The sequence below is a fragment of the Canis lupus genome, chromosome 23 (genome assembly GCF_048164855.1).
Source record: "Canis lupus baileyi chromosome 23, mCanLup2.hap1, whole genome shotgun sequence".
In the NCBI taxonomy this organism is placed as follows: Eukaryota; Metazoa; Chordata; class Mammalia; order Carnivora; family Canidae; genus Canis; species Canis lupus.
The window spans coordinates 31,996,894-32,015,663 of record NC_132860.1 but is presented as its reverse complement, the minus strand read 5'-3'; the positions used below and the strand labels follow the sequence as shown (position 1 = coordinate 32,015,663).

The window sequence follows — 18,770 nt, the reverse complement described above, 5'->3', positions numbered from 1 at the left end:
AGTCCATGGTTTACAGGATGGCAGCAGCTTCCTCCTGGGTCTTGGATGAATGTAGAGGGGAAAGTCTGAACCACGGGCTTGAGGGGTCAAAGAAATTAGTCTAAATAGGCAAACAATTTCGGCTAAAAAAGAAAAAAAAAAGAACGTCCTAATTCTTATTCAGAGGCTGCAGGTGAGACTTAGAAAACTAAAAGAGAATGTGGAGGGATCGGGGGTGTTAGAGGGGGAAAAAGTAGTTTCCATAGCAGCACAGGCCAATTATCAATTTTTAAAAAGATTTTATTTATTTATTTGAGAGAGAGAGAGAGAACACGTGAGTGCAAGAGCAGTGGGGAGGGGCAGAGAGAGAAGCCGACTCCCCTGGAGCACAGAGCCTGCGGAGCCGATCCTAGGACCCTGAGATCCTGATCTGAGTTGAAATCAGGAGTCCGACGCTCAACCCCGGAGCCACCCAGGCTCCCCTCCCCACCGGTTATCAATTTTTGAACATGACAAGCCTGATATGTATTTAAGCATTTATGTATATACTTATAGTCATATATTTATGTATTTGAATCTACATAGAGCCTGGCACTAAGGCCTGTTTCTCCCATCCTCTGATCCAGTTTTTTGTTCCCTTCTCTCTGCCTTTACAAACTTCTCTGCCTCCAGTCCCCACTTGGTCCCTCATTGACAAGATTATTAGCAACAATGCTAACTTTTTTTTTTAAGCTTTTACTTATTTATTCATGAGAGACACACACACACACACACAGAGAGAGAGAGAGAGAGAGAGAGGCAGAGACACAGGCAGAGGGAGAAGCAGGCTCCATGCAGAGAGCCCCGACATGGGACTCGATCCAGGGTCTCCAGGATCAGGCCCTGGGCTGAAGGTGGGCACTAAACCGCTGAGCCACCTGGGCTGCCCAACAATGCTAACTCTTATCGTCATGTTATCATTAAGGCCCTGGCTTTCCTATCTTGTCAGACCCCAGAACTAGGGAGGAGAACAGAAGCTCCAGCCCAGATCCCAACCCCATACTTCTTGTTCTACTACTGGGCCCCCTGCCTTTGAGATTTAGCTAGAATGTTTGCCAGGGAAACTTCCAGTGGATTTCTTAGTCTTCTGCTCTTTGCATCCCAATAAGGCTCTGTGGCTTCCCTGAGTTCAGTGCCAGCGACTTGGTTCTGGAAATCCAAATGCTTCAGCAGCTGTTGCCGTCTGTCCTCATCCAGGGGCAAAGCCCAGCACAGTGCCTGATTGGCCAGGATGTGGGAGAGGCTTCAGGAGCACGCTGGTTGGTTCTCTTCCTAAGGGAAGCACCAGCATTGGGAGATGAAGCTGCCTCCATTCCCTCATAGTGATTACGTGCACAATCACATTTGCAGCAGGTGTCACTTAAGAGGGTGAAACCTATTAAGCGGTCAAATGAGAAAGCAGAAAGCAGCCTCTGAGAAGGCCGGGGAAAGGCGCTCTCTGCAGAGGTGGAAGGAGTGAACACTCAGACTTTTCCTGAGCATTTGACACTCCTCATTTGCTTTCCCCTAAGCGTTCCCAGCCCAGCCCAAGGGTGGCCCTTGGTGCAGAGGTGACCAGGCACTGTTTGAACCAATGAAGAGTCAGAGTTCACAGCCCTGCCTTGAAATGCCCAAGGTCGTTCAGCCATGTAGGTGGAGCCGACATGGATGCACACGCCTGTACTGGGAATGGCATGTGTATAGCATTCGGGGTTTTGTTTAAGCCCAGAGGGAGCCAAATCCTCTCTGCTTTCCTTATAGTTTTCACTAGTGCCCAGCGTAAAGCAAGTACCCAGTAAATACTTGATGCACCTCTGTAGAGCCATTGTCTCCCCGTTGCTCAAGTGAGGAATGAGGTGTCCAAGAGGAAAGAACATCAAAGGGAAGAAAGTGCCAGGCATGTGCAAGCTCATTTAAATTGGCATTTACAATCAAAAGTGGGAATTACTGCCCTCCTTTTATAGGCAAAGAAACTGAGATGCAGACAAGTGAAGGCACTTGCCCAAGTCAGTGCGACTAACAAGCAGCAGACTTAGGATTCAAACTCAGGCCCACCTGATTCCAAAGTCTGTGCTCCTTGCACTACATTGAATAGCCTTCCTTGAGATGCATCACACTTGCACAGGCCACTTCATGCCCTCTCAGGTGACGCCGTGTGGGTGGGGAGCTCAGGGCCGTCAGACTCTTCAGTGCAGTTGTGATGAAAGAGCCCTTTCCTTCCTGCTCAGTCCTTGGGCTGAGTCAGAATGGCCTTCCGTTCTCTCTGGGCGTGGGCCATCTTAGCCGAGGACTACCCATTGGAGGGTCGTGAAAGGCCACCCAGAGGTGGGGAGAGAGTATGTGCTGGAGCTCTGCTAGGCCTGTTTCCTTACTAAGACCAGACTCACCATCTCCTTGCCCCCCAGTATGAAGTGATACACCTGGGTCTCTATCTAGCCTAAGTTGGGTTAGGCTAGATGGTGCAGTGTGATACACTCTTCCCATCCCCCTGCCCCTGTCATAATCTAGATGAGTGCATTAGCTTCTCTACTGGTCTTCTTTCCATCCCTCGTCCCAGCCTAGACTTCCATCTAGCAACAGATGAACTTTGTAAAACATTTGTTTTGTTCATCCGACCAGCCATCCAACAACCTTCCCATCTACCCAGTAAGTATCACTGGGGCATGTGAATATTTGCTCATCCACTCTGTATATATACACATATACTATGTGTCAGGCCTCAGGCTAGACTCGTGATACAAAGTCAGATAAGAAATGGTCCAATCTGTAGTGGAGAGAGATGCATAAATTACAGGGCCCGTGAAGGGAGACTGAAGGAGTGGCATGTGACTCAGCCTGGCAGCCTCAGTGGGATCAGAATTTTTAAAGTCTAAGTGGGGAAAGGGTTAGGAATCCAAGGAGAGCTACTGTGCGCATACCAAGGTTTGGCACTGCGTTGCACATTTCAGGAAGTGCAAATACATGGGAAGGTCAGAAAACAGGTGGTTGCTGGGAAGGCAGAAACCAAAGCATGGTGTGCCTTGTTCTGAAACTGGGATTTCATCTCGTTGGCAGTCCGATGCCATAAATGGTTTGTCTGGTAAGGAAGCAATCTGGGCAGAGAGCTGTTAACCAGTCTGCTCTCTGCATCTCACTTGGGTCCCCTGGCAAGCTTTTGTCCACGTTCTCACCTTCAGCCAGACCAGCTCAAGGCTCCTTTCCTGGCTGTCTCACATCCTGCCTGAACAACACTTTTATTCTCCCAGACACTGCTTACCCGTAAGAGTTCCAAATCACACTCAGAGAAATTCCTTTTTATTCTCTCTCTATTTGGGACTCAGTGTGTCTTGAATGTCAGTGTAAGTCACTGGGCCAGCGGCTGCCAAGCGTGTGGAGATGAATTGTTTTAGGATGCAGGCAGCAGCTCCGGCTCCACTTTATCTGCCCGTCACTCTGGAGTACTTGGTGGGAGCGGATAATAAACAGGCCACCTGCTACCTCCTGCTTTTCTAATCATCTATCAAAGAAATGGAAAACCCACTTGCCGTCCTTGCAGAATGCAGGTGGGGTCCGCAAGTGCATGTTCAGTTTAAGAGCAGGTAAGAGGAAGGACTCAGGTGTGGGCCATACCGCGCAGGCTTCTGCACCTGAAGAACCTGCCCCAGCGTGTGGCATCGGCCCCACCTGGTCCTCTTTTCTCACTTCCTGCCAACCCCGGCACCACCTGAAGTGGTCCCCTTCACTGCCCTCTCCTCAGGGTCCCTCATCCGTTGCTGCCTCTGAAGAACGGGGTCAGAGTGCTCAGCTTTGGGACTTTCGGCAAGTAACTTCACCTCTCTGAGTTTGGTTTCCACATTTAAACCTCAGAGCTAATACTTGGCTTGATCAAGCTGCAGGGCTGAGTGAATCAAAAGTGTTAGCATATGTGAAGAAGCTTTGTAACTGCCTGGTGGAGAGATCTTTACCTCTATTTTACTGATTAGAAAACTGGAAACTCAGAGATGTTGAATAACTTGCCCAAAGTTACACAGCTAGAAAGTGGATACCCCGGATATAGGTTCCTGTAGCTGTGGATCACATCCATGTCATTCAGCTAGTATGCCTGACTTTGTAGTTAGTGTATAGCAGGTGCTAAATGAATACCTTTGAATGACTAGCTACAAAGCATAGTGTGGGGGTGTGGGGAGGGGGGGGATGGTTGCTAATTTAGGTATAATGGTATTTTGTTTTTGCTCTAATTTGTATTTCTTTGATTACTAGAGAAACTGAACATTTTTTCTCACATGTGTATTCACTTAATATACTTATATAGCACACTCATGTCTGTTCGCAATTTATTTCTTGGTGTCCTAAATTTTTTCCCACCTCAACTGGCAGCAGATCCTTACTGAATGTTTATTAACCCTCTTCTATCTTCCAAGCTACATTTTTTTCCAGCCTGCTGTCCTTCTTACTTGATATCCTTTTTGTTATGCAGAATTGTAAATTTAATTTTCATTCATATTAATTTCTGTGCATGTTCCATTCATAATCAGCATCCTAAAACCCCAGTCAGGGTTTAGAAGTAGGTTTCTCCAGGCAACGTATACCCCTTTCCCTCCCCCACTGAGTTTGGCAGGTTGAAGCAAGCATCAAATGAGGTAAAGGCAGGTACAAGTGAAGTTCTAAGCCCCAGGGCCCTTGCTAGGCAGCCAAAGGACAAGTCTTTTGCATTATAAACATATGATTGGTTTCTGTGTGTGCTTTACTGAAAACATTTGACTTTGATCTTAGGGACTCGCTTTTACAGTTTACCTGATAGCACCCATTCCCCTACCTGCTGCCTGGCCATGTTATGGTGACTGGATGGCTCCTACAGTATCAGAAGACTCAAAAAACTGAAGCCTGGGTTAGTTGTTGGTAATAACTGCAAAAAGTGCTCTAAACTGGGCTTTATGGACTATTAAGTGCTTTTCCATCCATTTTTTAGCTGGTCCTCACAACAAGCCTCTAGTAGGTGGTAATATTTCTATTACCTGCTGAGAGAATGGAGGTTCAGGTTGTCCATGTCCCCATGCTGGTAACTGGGAGAGGTAGCTCCCTCCTTAGATGTCAGAGCTGCTGTCATCCCTGCCTTGCCAAGTGAATTCCTGGGGATGGCCTTGACCAGTAACGGAGCAGCAGCAGTATTTGAGGTCAGAAATTCAGCTCTAAAAAAAGACAGGCTTCACCCCTGCTCAGGAACTGATTCTAAACTTCTGACTGCACAGTACATGGTCTATCCCTTCCAACCACACGGAGATGCTGCTCCAGAGAGTGTGGGTGATGTCCTGAAAGAAGGAGCAGTGACTAATGACAGTCCCCGTGTCCTCACATAGCCTATAAGGCATGCTACTTAAGTGCCAGCTTCCACACACTCTACCTTAAAACAGCAGTTATCTTACCAGCAAAATGGGTTTATTGCAGGAATAGCAGAGGAATTGCAACTTGCAACAGGGAAACTATGGCAACCATAGGCATTTTTGGAGATCAAAGGAGAGGAACATTACTTCCTAAAGAGAGGAGGAAATTGGGAGGGGTCCTGTGGAATGAAAGTCCATTGGCAGAAAGCAAGAGTTCAGAGGTTTCTCATTGAGTTGTGGTATTTTCTTACTGGCTGAGCTTGTTGCTGGACAAGAAGAAAATCTTCCTTCCTTGGGCTGTTAAGTAAATTGGGCTTCCCCTGTTGGGAATGCAAAGTCTCTTTCTCTGTTGGGGTCTGAGGATGAGTTGTAGGGCATGAGAGCTCCCCCTTCTGCCTCCCAACTCCAGTTTAAATGAGATCTCCTTTATTCGGTTCTATACCAAGACCTTGCTATGTTATAAAGGATCGGATCCTTCCCTGGAAGTTCACAGTCCACTGGAAGAAACCTAGATGGACCCAAACAACTACAAAATTATATACAATACCCCAGCATTGTCATTCATTCCTTCAGCAAATATTGAGCATCCTCTGTGTGCCAAGCACTATCCTTTTTTTTTTTTTTTTTTTTTTTTTACAATAGTCACAGAGAGAGAGAGAGGCAGAGACATAGGCAGAGGGAGAAGCAGGCTCCATGCACCTGGAGCCTGATGTGGGATTTGATCCTGGGTCTCCAGGATCGCGCCCTGGGCCAAAGGCAGGCGCCAAACCGCTGCGCCACCCAGGGATCCCCCAAGCACTATCCTAATGGAGCTGTAAGCATAGCAGACAAATATCATGAAGCTTATACTCTGGCAGAGGAGATAAACAATAAGCAAGTTAATAAACAACATGTCAGATGTTGAAGAGTACCGCCGAGATATACAGGGAAAGGGGTTGGGAGTTTTGGAGGGAAATCACAATTTTAGGTCAAACAATCAGGAATGGACAGAAATGTACAATGTAGCACAGAGAAGAAAGGTTTCTGGTACCAAGAGGTGAGGGGGCATTATTGGCAGAGGAACAGGCATGAAAGTGAGAAGCTACAGACATGTTTGGGAAGTTGCAAGCAAATCGAGTGCAGTAAGAAGAAAGGAAGGAGAATTCAGGACTTGATGCCAGAAGGGTCAGTTGAGGCCACACTGAGGGCTTGGTGTGTCCCAAGGGGCGAGGATGCCAGTGATCATAGGAATGCTGTGGTGAGTGCAGAACACTTCTACAGCTGCCTCCCTGACCTAGTGGCCAAGGGCTTCCCCACCCTGGGCCAGAGGCATGATAAGATGCTAATAATGGGGAAACTGGGTGCACAGTATGTGAGAACTCTCCATGTAATTTTTCTGTAAATCTAAACAGTTCTAAAAAATAAATAAATAAATAAATAAATAAATAAATAAATAAATAAATAAATCTAAACAGTTCTAAAAATATTTTATTAAAAAAACATGAGACATGTCATAACAAGTTTGAAAAAAAAGTGAAAAGTGGGAAAACATTGAATCCCCAGATTTCATTGGTTTTCCTGTCTCTGGATAAGATTCTTTCTTTTCCCACTCAGTTTGTCCCCCCACAGATGTTTTCAGCCTCCATAAGGTAGAAGGAAGCATGTGTGGCTGTGTGGGTGGGCACGTGAGGTGGGAGAAGGTGGGTGGGGAAGCCTAGGTTGAGACGTGTCTATGCTGAAGCTTCAGTGCTGGCTTCCTCTCTGAGACTGCTAGAGGTTTCCAGGGAGGCAAAGCATGTGGCAGTTCATTAATAGCCCTGCTGTTCCACACCTGGTGGTCCCTTCAGGTCCTGGGGGGCCCATTGGTTCAGGATACTTCAGTCAATAAAAGGCCACCTGTGACAAGGGCCTGAGCAGAAGCAGAAAGCAAATGCATCACAGATCCCAGAGTTCCTCCTCTGACTCTGGGGAGCTGACCTCTACTCGGAAGCTTGCCCACCATGTGAGGGGCCAAGTCTCATGGAAAGTTTGCAAGCCATTGTCCCTCAATTTCTGGTGGGCTCTTTTTTTCCTGTGTCTCTTTCTCAGTTGCAGCCAGTATCTATCTGTTTATAGATACTTCTTCATATTCAAATTCTTCCTTAGTAACCAAGGATGCTCTGTGTCTCAGCAGTCACCAAAGTACTCTATTTTATTCCAGTTTCCATCCCCTCTCAATAAAGGATGGCTTCCCCACCCCTCTGAGTTTGATAGGATGGATGCTATCCCTATATAGTTGTAGCTGCTGCCACAGACAACACCTGCATAAGCCATATTCCATTAAGACTTAAATGTCTCACTAAATTTGCTGACAGATGTCTTTCTTGCCCTGTCTCAGTTTCATTAAACTCCTAGCTTCCCTACAGAGACTCAGGACACCCTAACCTGCCAAAGAATTCTGTTTCACAACTGAGCTCCTTGGCATCTATTGCATTAATGATTGGCCTTCCCCCACATTAGTTTACCCATTGATACAAGAAGTTGTATTCAAGCTGGCTAGACTCAAGGGGGGTGGGGATGGGAAGCATTTATCTGACTATGTATTCCTATGCTCCTCCTTCCAGGGCTGCTTCCCCAACCTTACAGGGACCCCACCTATCACCTATTGGGTTTGCTTAGAGTGGTCGGTTCTGCAATGGCTCCCCATCCCGCCTGAGTACTTTATGTCTGTGTGCATCCATCATACCAGGGGCTGCGGAGTGGGACTTCCACCTGCAGATTCTCTGTCAGCACTTCTATCAGAAGTTCAGCAGGAAAACAAAGTAATTTAGGCCTTTCCACAAAGGGAACTTATTATAGGAATGGTCACATAGTTGATGAAACAGCTAAGAAGCTCAACAGTACATCGAGACAACCCAGTGATCAACAACAACAGGAAACCACTAACATCCCTAGACTGGAGGGACAATAAGAGAAAGTGATGTTTCTAGACCCCAGGAGCTGGAGCCATTCTATAGGGTGCCTGTCAGGACCTGAAGCAACAGTTTGTGTGGCTGCTACTAGGGGATGCTAAAATGAGAGAGAGAGAGAGAGAGATTGGCCCTAGCTCCACCCTTCTCCTCACCTCCAACCTTCTGCCTTAGCCTTCCATTTGCCAAACACACCTGCCCAGAAGCTGGTAAGTAAGGGAGCCTGGACATTGCAGTTCCCTGTGAGAGCAGAGCGGGAAGTGTGGGGAATGGGCCTGGGAGCAAACCGACAGTTGACTGGCCTACCAGCCATTCAGGCCTCTCACCCTACCAACCTCTGTTCAAAGCTGAGTTGGCCCCTGCCCATTCCAGAAAACTGCTGCTCTTTTCTCATTTCTCTGATCGAGACAGCTGGCAGCCTGATTAGGCGGCATATTCTTGTATGATCTCCCAGACTGAGCAAATAAGGGAAAAATCAGGATCCTCTACTTTGGGGAGGAGGTAGTAAACTACAATATCTATAGTCATCAAATCTTGCTCAGGTGGATAATTGCTTTCCCTAGTCCTTTGGAGGAGAGCAGTGACTCTTGTTTTGTAGGATTTTCAAGGTAGAATTCTTGGAATGTTTCCAGAACTTCAAGAATTCCAAGACTATTCTTAGAATAGTCTCACCTACACCCTGAATGATTATCTTCTGCTCCAAAAGGCCAAGCCCATAATCCACACCTGACTACATGACCATATTCTTCCCTGAGAGCCTGTGTTCGGTAGTTATTCTAGAGGGCTGGTGAGTTGCTTCAGGGAATCTCCAGCTGTTGTCTGAGATGGTTAGTCGTTTGCAGCCTGCCACCCCTCCCATTGCCCCTCTCTTCCTTCTTGAGTTTGGAGCCTCTGTTGCTGGCGTGGGAGCTCAGACAGGGGGGAATGTGGACAGGAAGAGTCCGAGGGCAGAGCAAAAGAAACAAAGGCCCCTAAGTTTGTGCAGCCAAGAAAATAACATGAAACGAGATGAGGGATTTGGGCTGGACTTGTTTTGTTTTGGAGCATTTCAGGGGGCCAGGCATGCAGTTGTGTTTGGATTGGGAAGAAAGGCATAACTGTGCAGAAGAAAATCCTTTTCAGATTTTACTGTAGCTCTTACTGGATTAAAGAAAAACCAAGAGGATTAAACTGTGTGAATGTATGAAGGTTGCTGCACCCAGACAGGAGGAACCCTGTCTCTTCCTGGGACATGTTTGGACAGCGTTCAGAAGCGGCAGGCTTGCTTGTCCATCAGTCACCTATCTGGCAGATTTAGCATCAGGTGGAGCCATGCACGTTACTTTCCTTTTCTTTGCCTTAATAATAATAATTATTAAATATTAATAATGGCGTTAGTACTATTGGTCCAAAGGGACAGACCTCAGAATTAACTAATTCAAAACAGAGGGATCTTGACTCCTGCCTCATGGAGTCCAGAACTTTCCAGCCAGAGAAAATGCAAAGAGATAGAGTAGAATTGGAATCGGGTTTTATTTCTGTTCTGTTTAAATTAGTTCTGTCTCTTTTTGGCTGCCCTGGTCTACTTCTCTTGCGAGCTTCCTTCTCTCTCACTGAAGACTAGCTTTCCCCTCTCTATTAGTCTACTAGGGCCGCCGTAACAAAGTAGCACAAACTGAAAAGGCTCAAACAACAGAAATGTACTGTCTCATGGTTCTGGAAGCTCAAACTCCAGATCAAGGTATGGACAGGGCCATGCTTCCTGCGTGTTTCCCTGTGAAGGGAGGGGTCTGTCCTAGGCCACAGTCCTGGCTACACTACCTTGTGGTGGTCTCTCTGTGTCTGCCTGTCCAAATTAACCCCCCCTTTGATAAGGACACCAGGTATATTGAGCTAGGGCCCACCCCACAATGACCTCATTTAAATTCCAGTACCTCTGTAAAGACCCTATCTCTAAATAATGTCCCATTTCCTGAGCCAATCAATGATGGCCAGGTAGTCTGGGTCCTTTAAGAATATGACAATTCTCATAGGACCCATGTATCTGCAGATCAGCTCATTAATGCTCAGTACAAATCACCCCCAAATCATCATGACATCTAACAAAGGGCCTGTTCTCTCTCCCCATCCACTGGAGTCAGTAGACATGGTGGGAGCATGGGGGGGATTTTGTAGTCGCCCAGTGAGGGCCCAGGCTGACACAAACCATGCCAACTCAGTCACGGTGCCAGAGTGAAAGGAAGCTCCAGAGGGTCCTCAACTGGCAATTAAATCTACCTGGAGGGGTGCACTTCTGCTCACAACCCACTGGCCGTATTTGGTGACGTGGCCCTCTTGGGGTGTGTGATCCCACCTGTGCCCACAAGGCAGAGAGCCAGAGCGGCTGCCAGTCAACCCTGATGACCCACACAACCCATGTGATGGGTGCTGTGGAAAAAGTGGCTCCCAGAAGCCAGGGGATACTCTGCCAAGCATAAGATGGGGAGCTACACAGCAGGCTTGTGGGTGAGCACTCCAGAGGCCTCTCAGGCCAAAGAAAAGGCACCAGGGAAGACTGTGAGGAGGGAAGAGCACCTTGGCCTGGCTCGAGTGCAGTGTGAGGCGAGCGTGGCCAGGCTGCACACTGACGAGAACTGCCTGCTCTAAGGCAGGGTTTGGATTTTGTCCCAAAGACAGTGGGCCACCAACAAGGCTTTCAAGCCAGCTGAAGCATGGTCACACACACATTTTAGGAACAGCACTGGCAGCATGATCATTTGAAAGAAGGAAAGGAAGAGCACCAGAGGTGCGCAGAGCTTGGGTCAGCCTCAGTAGTTACTGGTGGAATCACCTAGACTTAGCACCTCTTTGATGTAGGAGTGTAGCTTGTTGTGATTGCTAGAACAAGGATGGCTTTGTGAAAATGCTGGCATCTGCACTGGGTCCTGAAGGAAGAGGAAGAGCTGATGGACATCGGAGGGGAGGCTTTGCAGGCTCACAACAAAGCCGAGCAAAGCCCAAGGAGCTGGAAGCACTCTGGTGGCTGAAGACAAGTATGTGTGTTTATCCTGCACATTCAAATCCCAGAATCTTGTTTTAAGATTTTATTTGTTTATTAGAGAGAGAAAACAGGAGCAGGGAGGAGAGGCAGAGGGACAAGCAGGCTCCCTGCTGAGCAGGGAGCCTGATGTGGGGCTCAGTTCCAGGACCCCAGGATCATGACCTGAACCAAAGATAGATGCTTAACTGACTGGGCCATCCAGGCACATCAAAATCACAATTTTTGATGTTGGGCTTGAAGAGTTTAAAGGTGAACATTGGGGCAGCTGGGTGGCTCGGTGGTTGAACATCTGCCTTTGGCTCATGTCATGATCTCGGGGTCCTGGGATCAATTTCTACATCGGGCTCCCTGCAGGGAGTCTGCTTTTCCCTCTGCCTATATCTCTGCCTCTTTCTCTTTCTCTCGCTCTGTGTCTCTTGTGAATAAATAAATAAAAATCTTAACCAATGTTCACCTTTATTTTATTTTATTTTTTTAAGGTAAAGCAAGTTTGGGAAAACACACTGATGCCACAGACTCCATCAGGTGGCTTTTTAGCACTCGGGGGTATCTGAGAATGGTTTCGTGCCCTGTGTGCTTGCTTTATTCTAGGCAGAGGTTTTGCATGTTCTATAATCACATGATCTTTCCCTGTTGGGAGCCCAATATCTTCCGTATTATTCCCAGGCAGTTGTGCCCTGAAACATACTCCCACTCCACTCCATCTCCTCTCTGGCAAACATCCCCGTGATAACCTACATCTTCAACCCTTTCAAAGACACATCTCCATGTGCTGCAGATTTGGGCAGCTCACCTGAGAAGGATTCATGAACCATCGCTTGCCAAGGCTATCATTGAGAAAGCTCCTTGAATACACAGAGGAAGCACCCCAAGAGAGAACCCTGTATGGAAATCTGGAGACCACCTATAGACCATGAAGAGGCAAATGAGCTCCTCCAGCCTCCGTGTGACACCACGCATCCTCACCGCAAGTCTGGGGCTGGCTTGCAGGACCCACGGAAGACTTATAAAAAAACGTCTTTCAGGCCTTCATGAATGAGGATGACCAGTTAAAAATTAATGAGAAGATTACATAAAACCATCTGCTGCCTTTATTTCCCCCTGGGTGCATTAAAAATATGCAGCTGCTCGATGTGAAAAGTTGCATTGCCCTGCATGACTCACAGGCTGGTCCTGCACGTGGCAGGTGGAGAGGATGTGAGGTGGGAGGGGAAGTGAAGGGAGCATGCCCACCCAGGGAGCTCCACCTGGAGCTGAGTGTCTGGAGCACAACAGTCCAGACCTTTCCACCCCCTTGACCTGCTCTCTGAAGGAGGTGTTGTTCTGTGTATGTAGCTGATCCTGCTGTTGGGTTTGTGTCTGTGTGTGTTTTTCTTTTTAATCTGAAAATTGGTCTTTGAGTCCACAAAATGCAGCTGCAGCTGCCATAATTAAAATGAAATAACCTGCTCCGTTCAGTCCTCAGGGAGAAAAACCTTTAAAAAAAATCCATATTCTGAATGGACTCTGGAACGTGGCAACTGTCGTCTTCTCTCCCTACATACTTTGCAACAAGTTTCACAGCTTTGCTTTTCTCTGGAATCGGGGGAAAGAAGGGCATCCACGTTTACTGAGCTTTTATCCTGGCCCCATGTACTCTGCAGGGCTGTCCCAACTGTATAACTTGGTGTTTGAGTCCAGTCTGATGCTTCATTTCTTTTCCCGCTGTCAGGCGCCCTCCAACATCCTGTTAGATAGACTAGACCCCAGACCTCTCAACCTGGTCCGATTCTGTCTGGAAACGTGGGAGGCTTGGTATTATTAAAATGTTATTGAAACTGTTGGCACATGTAATTGGCTTAGATTAGAAACCAAAGTTCTTAGAGGGGTAACAAGGTGGAGTTGGCTGTGCTAATGATTACATGCTAATGAGATGGTTTTCAGAGGATGGATGGGCTCTTCCTGAAGGTATTGCTTAAAAGTCACTCCTCAGGCTGGGTGGGAAAGTAAAATCCCACAGGAGCTGAAGCCTTGGGGGTTTGTTTGGATCTCAAAACAAGGTAACTAAGGGAGAAAGTGGTTAACAATGTGCTAGAAATTGAAGATACAGCAGTCAGTGACTTCAGGGAGGTCCTAGGCGGGTAGAAGCAAAGGACATGCTGACACATGATTCTAAGACATTAGTAATGAACACCAGGTCAGAGATACATACAACTTGCTAGAATTTTGGCATGTTTTTTCCTCCAAAAATCTATTTCTTCAATTGGGACGTTGTGAGGAGTAAGGCAATCTCAGTGCGAGAGAAATGCCCAGAATGTTGAACATGAAAAGAGGAGAAGAAATTATTGCATGTTCTATGTCTATGCCAGGCGTCTGCAACTTAGCCTAATCTCCCTTATCATCAGTCCCATTTCCCATTTAATGATGAGGAAATGTACGGAGCTCGGTGGTTTGTCCCAGGATGCAGAGATGGTAATGGGGTGCCGTGTGATCCAGACCCCCTCTACTTCTAAAGCCCCTGTTCTTCCCATCACACTAGGCTTCCTCTAAGAGAATGTGCATCCTTGATTGTCAGGTTATATAGCTCACCATGACTTGTAGTTAAAATGAGGAAGTCTTTTTTTTTTCCCCCGTTGGAAAAAAAAAAAAAAAAAACCCAAGTCTTAATAGCAGGCATCTTTTTTTCTCTCTCTCACTCTTTTAAGATTTTATTTGAGATAGAGCATGAGCAAGGAGAGGGTCAGAGGGAGAAGCAAACTCCCCACTGAGCAGGGAGCCCCATAAAGGCTCCATCCCAGGATTCTGGGATCCTGACCTGAGCAGAAGGCACTTAACTGACTGAGCCACCCAAGCGCCCCTAATTGCAGGTGTCTTGATAGGAGTCATCCATGGTCTTCTCCAGGCTACAGATAGGACAACGGAGTTCAGGTGTATTGAGTCCTCTGGGCAATCCTCCCCAACATTGTAGGTGGCCCAGAGTATAGAAATGTGTGCTCCCTCATGGCCTGAGCAGATTCTTGGGTATCCAAGATACCTGGGTCTGCTGCTCCTGCTACCATGGTTTAGCTAAGAAGGGGAGGATGAAAGCAGTACTCCCTTCTAAGATCTCCTGCTACCTTTGGAATTCTCTGTAAGACACTGCAGTCTGGTGATTGGGGCCCAGCTCAAGGCATTGTCTTATCTCCTTGATTTGCAGTCACTTTGGGGAAAAGCACTTCATTCCACCCGGGCCTCTTAAAGGCATTCCAGAAAACAATCATATTCTGCCCACTGTAAGGTAGGCAGAAAAGTGCTCTGGAAACAGGAGGTAGTGGACCAAGAGTGTCAGGGGTTTGGGTGTCACACATTGGGTCACGGCGTGCTCTATGGCTCCCCTGGAAAGCAAAAAAACAGGGTTTAGATTTTGTCTCCACTGCTTCCTAGCCAGGGGATTAGAAGTAGGCAACATAAATTCCCTAAAGTCTCCTTTTCTTGTCTTCGAGTCCGGAAGGATAATGCTTGCCTCATGCTGTTGTTTAGAAGGTTCCGTGAGATCAAATACCAACCAACCCCTAACACTCTGCTCAACACTTGGCACGCAGTGAGGAGCTTGTACTATGCCAGCCTTGCAAAATTCATCTTCTTACAGCAGATCTCCTGTCATGTCACTTCTCTGCTCAAAAGCCCTGAGTGGCTCCTAATGACTCATTGAGTAACAGCCATCTTCTCTGTCTCAGTCTTCAGGGCCCTGTTTGTGGGAGCCCACATCGCCTGCCAGGTGTGTCATCCTCTGCTCCCACACAGCCCATGTTCTGGGAAGCTGTGCTACACACTTCTTACCTGCTTCCCCACCGTGCTTTTCCCCCTTGCACAGAGGATCTGGCCTGTCCCCAGGCCACCCCCACCTACCACTGCCTCTGAGGCAAGGCTGAGCTGAAATGGTATGTTGTCCAGTAAGCACTCTCTGATCTGTCAGCCGTGCTGGTGTCTTCGTTCCTCGGGCCTCTCGCTGGCTTTCATCTGTATCTCTCTGACAAACTGCGAGTCCTTACCTTTCCTTGCTAGGCCGTGAGCTTCCTGAGGGCAGGATTTGCTTCTGAGTCATCAGTGCATTCTGTACGACACCTAACCCTCATGACCTGAATGAATGAGTGAGCAAGTGAAGGAATGAATGAAGGCTACAATCCCTTTGTAGCCAGCTTTCCCCTCCATAAACTGCTAGTACATAAGTACCTCTTAAACCATCAGTCCACCCATGGGCATTTTCCTTTCACTCACTGTGGCACTTGTTGGAGGCCCTGGGAAAAAGAGAGAGAAATCAGGGCTATGAGTCGAAAGGGGAATCAACAGGAGAAAAGGAGTTGAGGTTTTCCCTCATGCCCTGGCAAAGAGGCAGATGGGAAAGGAGCTAAACTAGCTCAATGGGTTCTCTAAGAGGGGAGGAGCCCTAAGGACCAGGCCAGGGTCCAAAGCCCAAGCTTTGGGGGCAGAGTGGGATTTTATGACCTGGACCAAGGAGAGGGGGGTTTGAGAGAGATCTGAGTACTTTGCATACATCTAGGACCCCGGCAGGACCCTTGCTGACCAAACCAAGAACTCTGAGTCCTAAAAGCCACAGGTGCTGGAAGGGTGGGGAGAGGCCCCCACACAGGAGCAGGTGCCTGTTACCGTTGCTATAACAAAACAACCTCCTGCGGCTCTCTGAAACTTTGGTGGGGCAGCTTACAATGACCCAGGCATGATAAATAGAAATTAAGGGCACAATAGCCACTACTGCTCATCCAAGATGTTTAAAATGAGAGTCCAGGGCTATCTAGTGTCTTGCCTATTTCTTATTACAGGTCATGTAGTGTGATTTTTAAAGGCTTTTTTTTTTTTTTTTTTTTGGACACTTGGTCAATCCTGTTTCTGCCCAGCAGGTTGTCCATCCTGCAATGTTCATGAGCCTGACCCCTGAGAGTGGGGAAGGGATTCTTGTTCTTGGGCCTGATAAATGTTCTTGCCTAACAGAGTTCCTCTTTGATAAGAATAACAATTTATGGGCAGCCCTGGTGGCGCAGTGGTTTAGTGATGCCTGCAGCCTGGGGTGTGATCCTGGAGACCCGGGATCCACTCCCATGTCGGGCTCCCTGCAAGGAGCCTGCTTCTCCCTCTGCCTGTGTCTCTGCCTCTCTCTCTCTCTGTGTGTGTGTCTCTCATGAATAAATAAATAAAATCTTTTAAAAAAAAAAACAATTTACAGTAAAGAAACATGAAACTTAGATGAAGCCAGCAAGATGCCACACTTAAGAAAATTGTGTTTTTAATAGAGATGACCACTAATTCCTCACCTGATGATAGACAGGAATGTTTTCTTAGCTAGGCTCCTACATATATTTGGCAAATAGGTATTCAGGGAGTTTCTCAAAAATAATTTTTTTTCTAAATGTTTTATTTATTCATGAGAGAGAGGCAGAGACACAGGCAGAGGGAGCAGCAGGCTCTCTGAGGGGAGCCCAATGTAGGACTCGATCCCAGGACCCTGGAATCATGACCTGAGCCAAAGGCAGATGCTCAACCACTGAGTGATGCAGGTACCCCTCAAAAATAATTTTTACCTCAGGCACCTAAATGTATTCATCACACCGCCTTCTTTAGCCTGGTGCATCTTTTATAAAAAAAGCATTTGGGGCTGTTTTCAGTGGATGGGATGGTTGGTACACTAGAAAGTAAACAGATCTTCGGTCTGTTAGAGCTGTGTTCAAATTTCATTTGGCCTCTTGGCGTGACCTGAGGCAGATGACTCAAAACCTCTGAGCTCCTCCTTACTTTTCTTCTGAGTATGGTAGGATTTCTTTTACTGGTATCATAAACCTTTATTGTGTACAAGTATCTCCTTAGGCATTGAGATCACAGATGAATCAAATTCATTATCCTAGAATTCTAGGGGCAGAAAGGACCCCACTGGTCACTAGGTTCAGAGTTTTCCTGTTTCACATGAGGAAACATAGGCCTAAAGAGAGGATGAGTTGCAGTGACAGATGCACCAGAGCCAGAACTCTTGTGTGTGAGGATCTTGGCCCAGGTGGCTCCCAATCCCCACCCTATGGTGTATCACAGGGAAGATCCATTCTATAGGGCAGGACACTAAGGTTCAAGGAGCTTCGGTGATGCATTTATTTAGCTGGTGAATCAATGTTAGACCTGTGGAGGAGGGTAGAGCCTCATGCCCATGCTCTGTCCCCCACCCCCCGCCCACCCCCGCATCACAGTGCCCAGTCAGTCCTTCACAGCACACTTGATTCACCTTTGCTCCAAGTCCTAACAGGGTACTAGGGTTGTAACGACGACTGATCTGCAGTCCTTGCCCTTGAGGAGTTTGGTCAGACAAGACCATTACTCCCACAGCTCAAGATGGATGAGCGAACAGGAAGGTATACCAGAGCTGCCAAGGAAAGCTACATAGAGGAGGTTCCTGTGGGATTCACAGGGTATTTGGGACACACACAACTCCCCACCCTCCCACCCCTGGCTGCTTCTCTTTGTTGCTGTGAGATCAGGAGCAAACCCCCCTCCCCACCATTGGCATGTGTTTGCAATGAATGCTGGGGAGAAATCTGTGGGAAAGGGTCCAGGGCATCTTGCTACGTCACTCAGTAGGGTCTGTGTTCTCTGCTTCTACAGAAAGGATCCTGCCCTGTCGTCCAGGATCCGATGGCCCTGGAGAGAGGGCTGCAGGGCCCAGGAACACTGCTGACTCTTCAGAACGTGCTGACATGGAGTCAGGTCAGTCCCCTCGTCTGCTCTGATTTTCTGTGTCATCAACTGCAAACTTGTGTCTTAATGAAAAATGCCATCTTGGAATCTGAAACCACGTGTGCTTTTTGGTTGAAGGCTTTTGCCACTAAGCAGCATGAGGAGTAAAAGGAGGTCAGGCCAGATTGGAGATTCCTTTTCGGGGAGCAGATCCAGTAAGAGTAGTGATGGGTGCTGGAAGCCAAGCCAGCAGCCAGTGCAGTGAGAGGGCAGGCAGGGCCTAGGCATCCAGCTGGGATGTAATGTGGGAGCTGGCAGCCAGGAAGCACCGCGCAGGTCCAGGACCACAGGGGCAGCAGTGGCCATCAGGATTATTCTAGGATCCAGGAGACCGGGGGTGGGTCCAGAGTTTGATGGTTACATGTTGAGCTGAGTTGGAGTGGGGTCAGAGGCATAGTTGGAGTGTGGCAGGAGCAGGTGAGGGGGTGGCTGCCCAGACAGGTGGGCTGGACACCAGGTCCAACCAGCCAGAAGAGCCCTTGGAATGCCTTTCTTCATATTGCTGTGCAGAAGAACAATGACAAAAAGTATAAAACACCTGGGTTGCATCAGAGAAATAGAAGCATGTTTCAAGCTAGGAGAGGTGGAGTCATATAACGGAGGCTGGGTCATGGTGAAGAAGGCCGAAGAAGCAGAGGGGCCAGGACCCAGGGAGCAAGCCCGTTATTGAAAACCTACCATGAACCAAGCACTTTCTCATATCCTCCAAGTAAT

The 18,770-nt window shown here is 47.6% G+C and overlaps 1 protein-coding gene across 5 annotated transcripts in view; it reads left to right on the top strand.

Moving 5' to 3' along the window:
- The window catches only part of TENM4 (teneurin transmembrane protein 4), a 2,813,748-nt gene that overhangs the window by 2,297,955 nt on the left and 497,023 nt on the right, over positions 1 to 18,770 (top strand). For all 5 annotated transcript variants that reach the window (XM_072794810.1, XM_072794811.1, XM_072794814.1 and 2 more), the window contains one exon: positions 17,925 to 18,026. In XM_072794810.1, coding sequence (XP_072650911.1) covers positions 18,017 to 18,026 — 10 coding nt within the window. In that variant the 5' untranslated portion in view covers positions 17,925 to 18,016. The remainder of the gene's footprint in view (positions 1 to 17,924; positions 18,027 to 18,770) is intronic.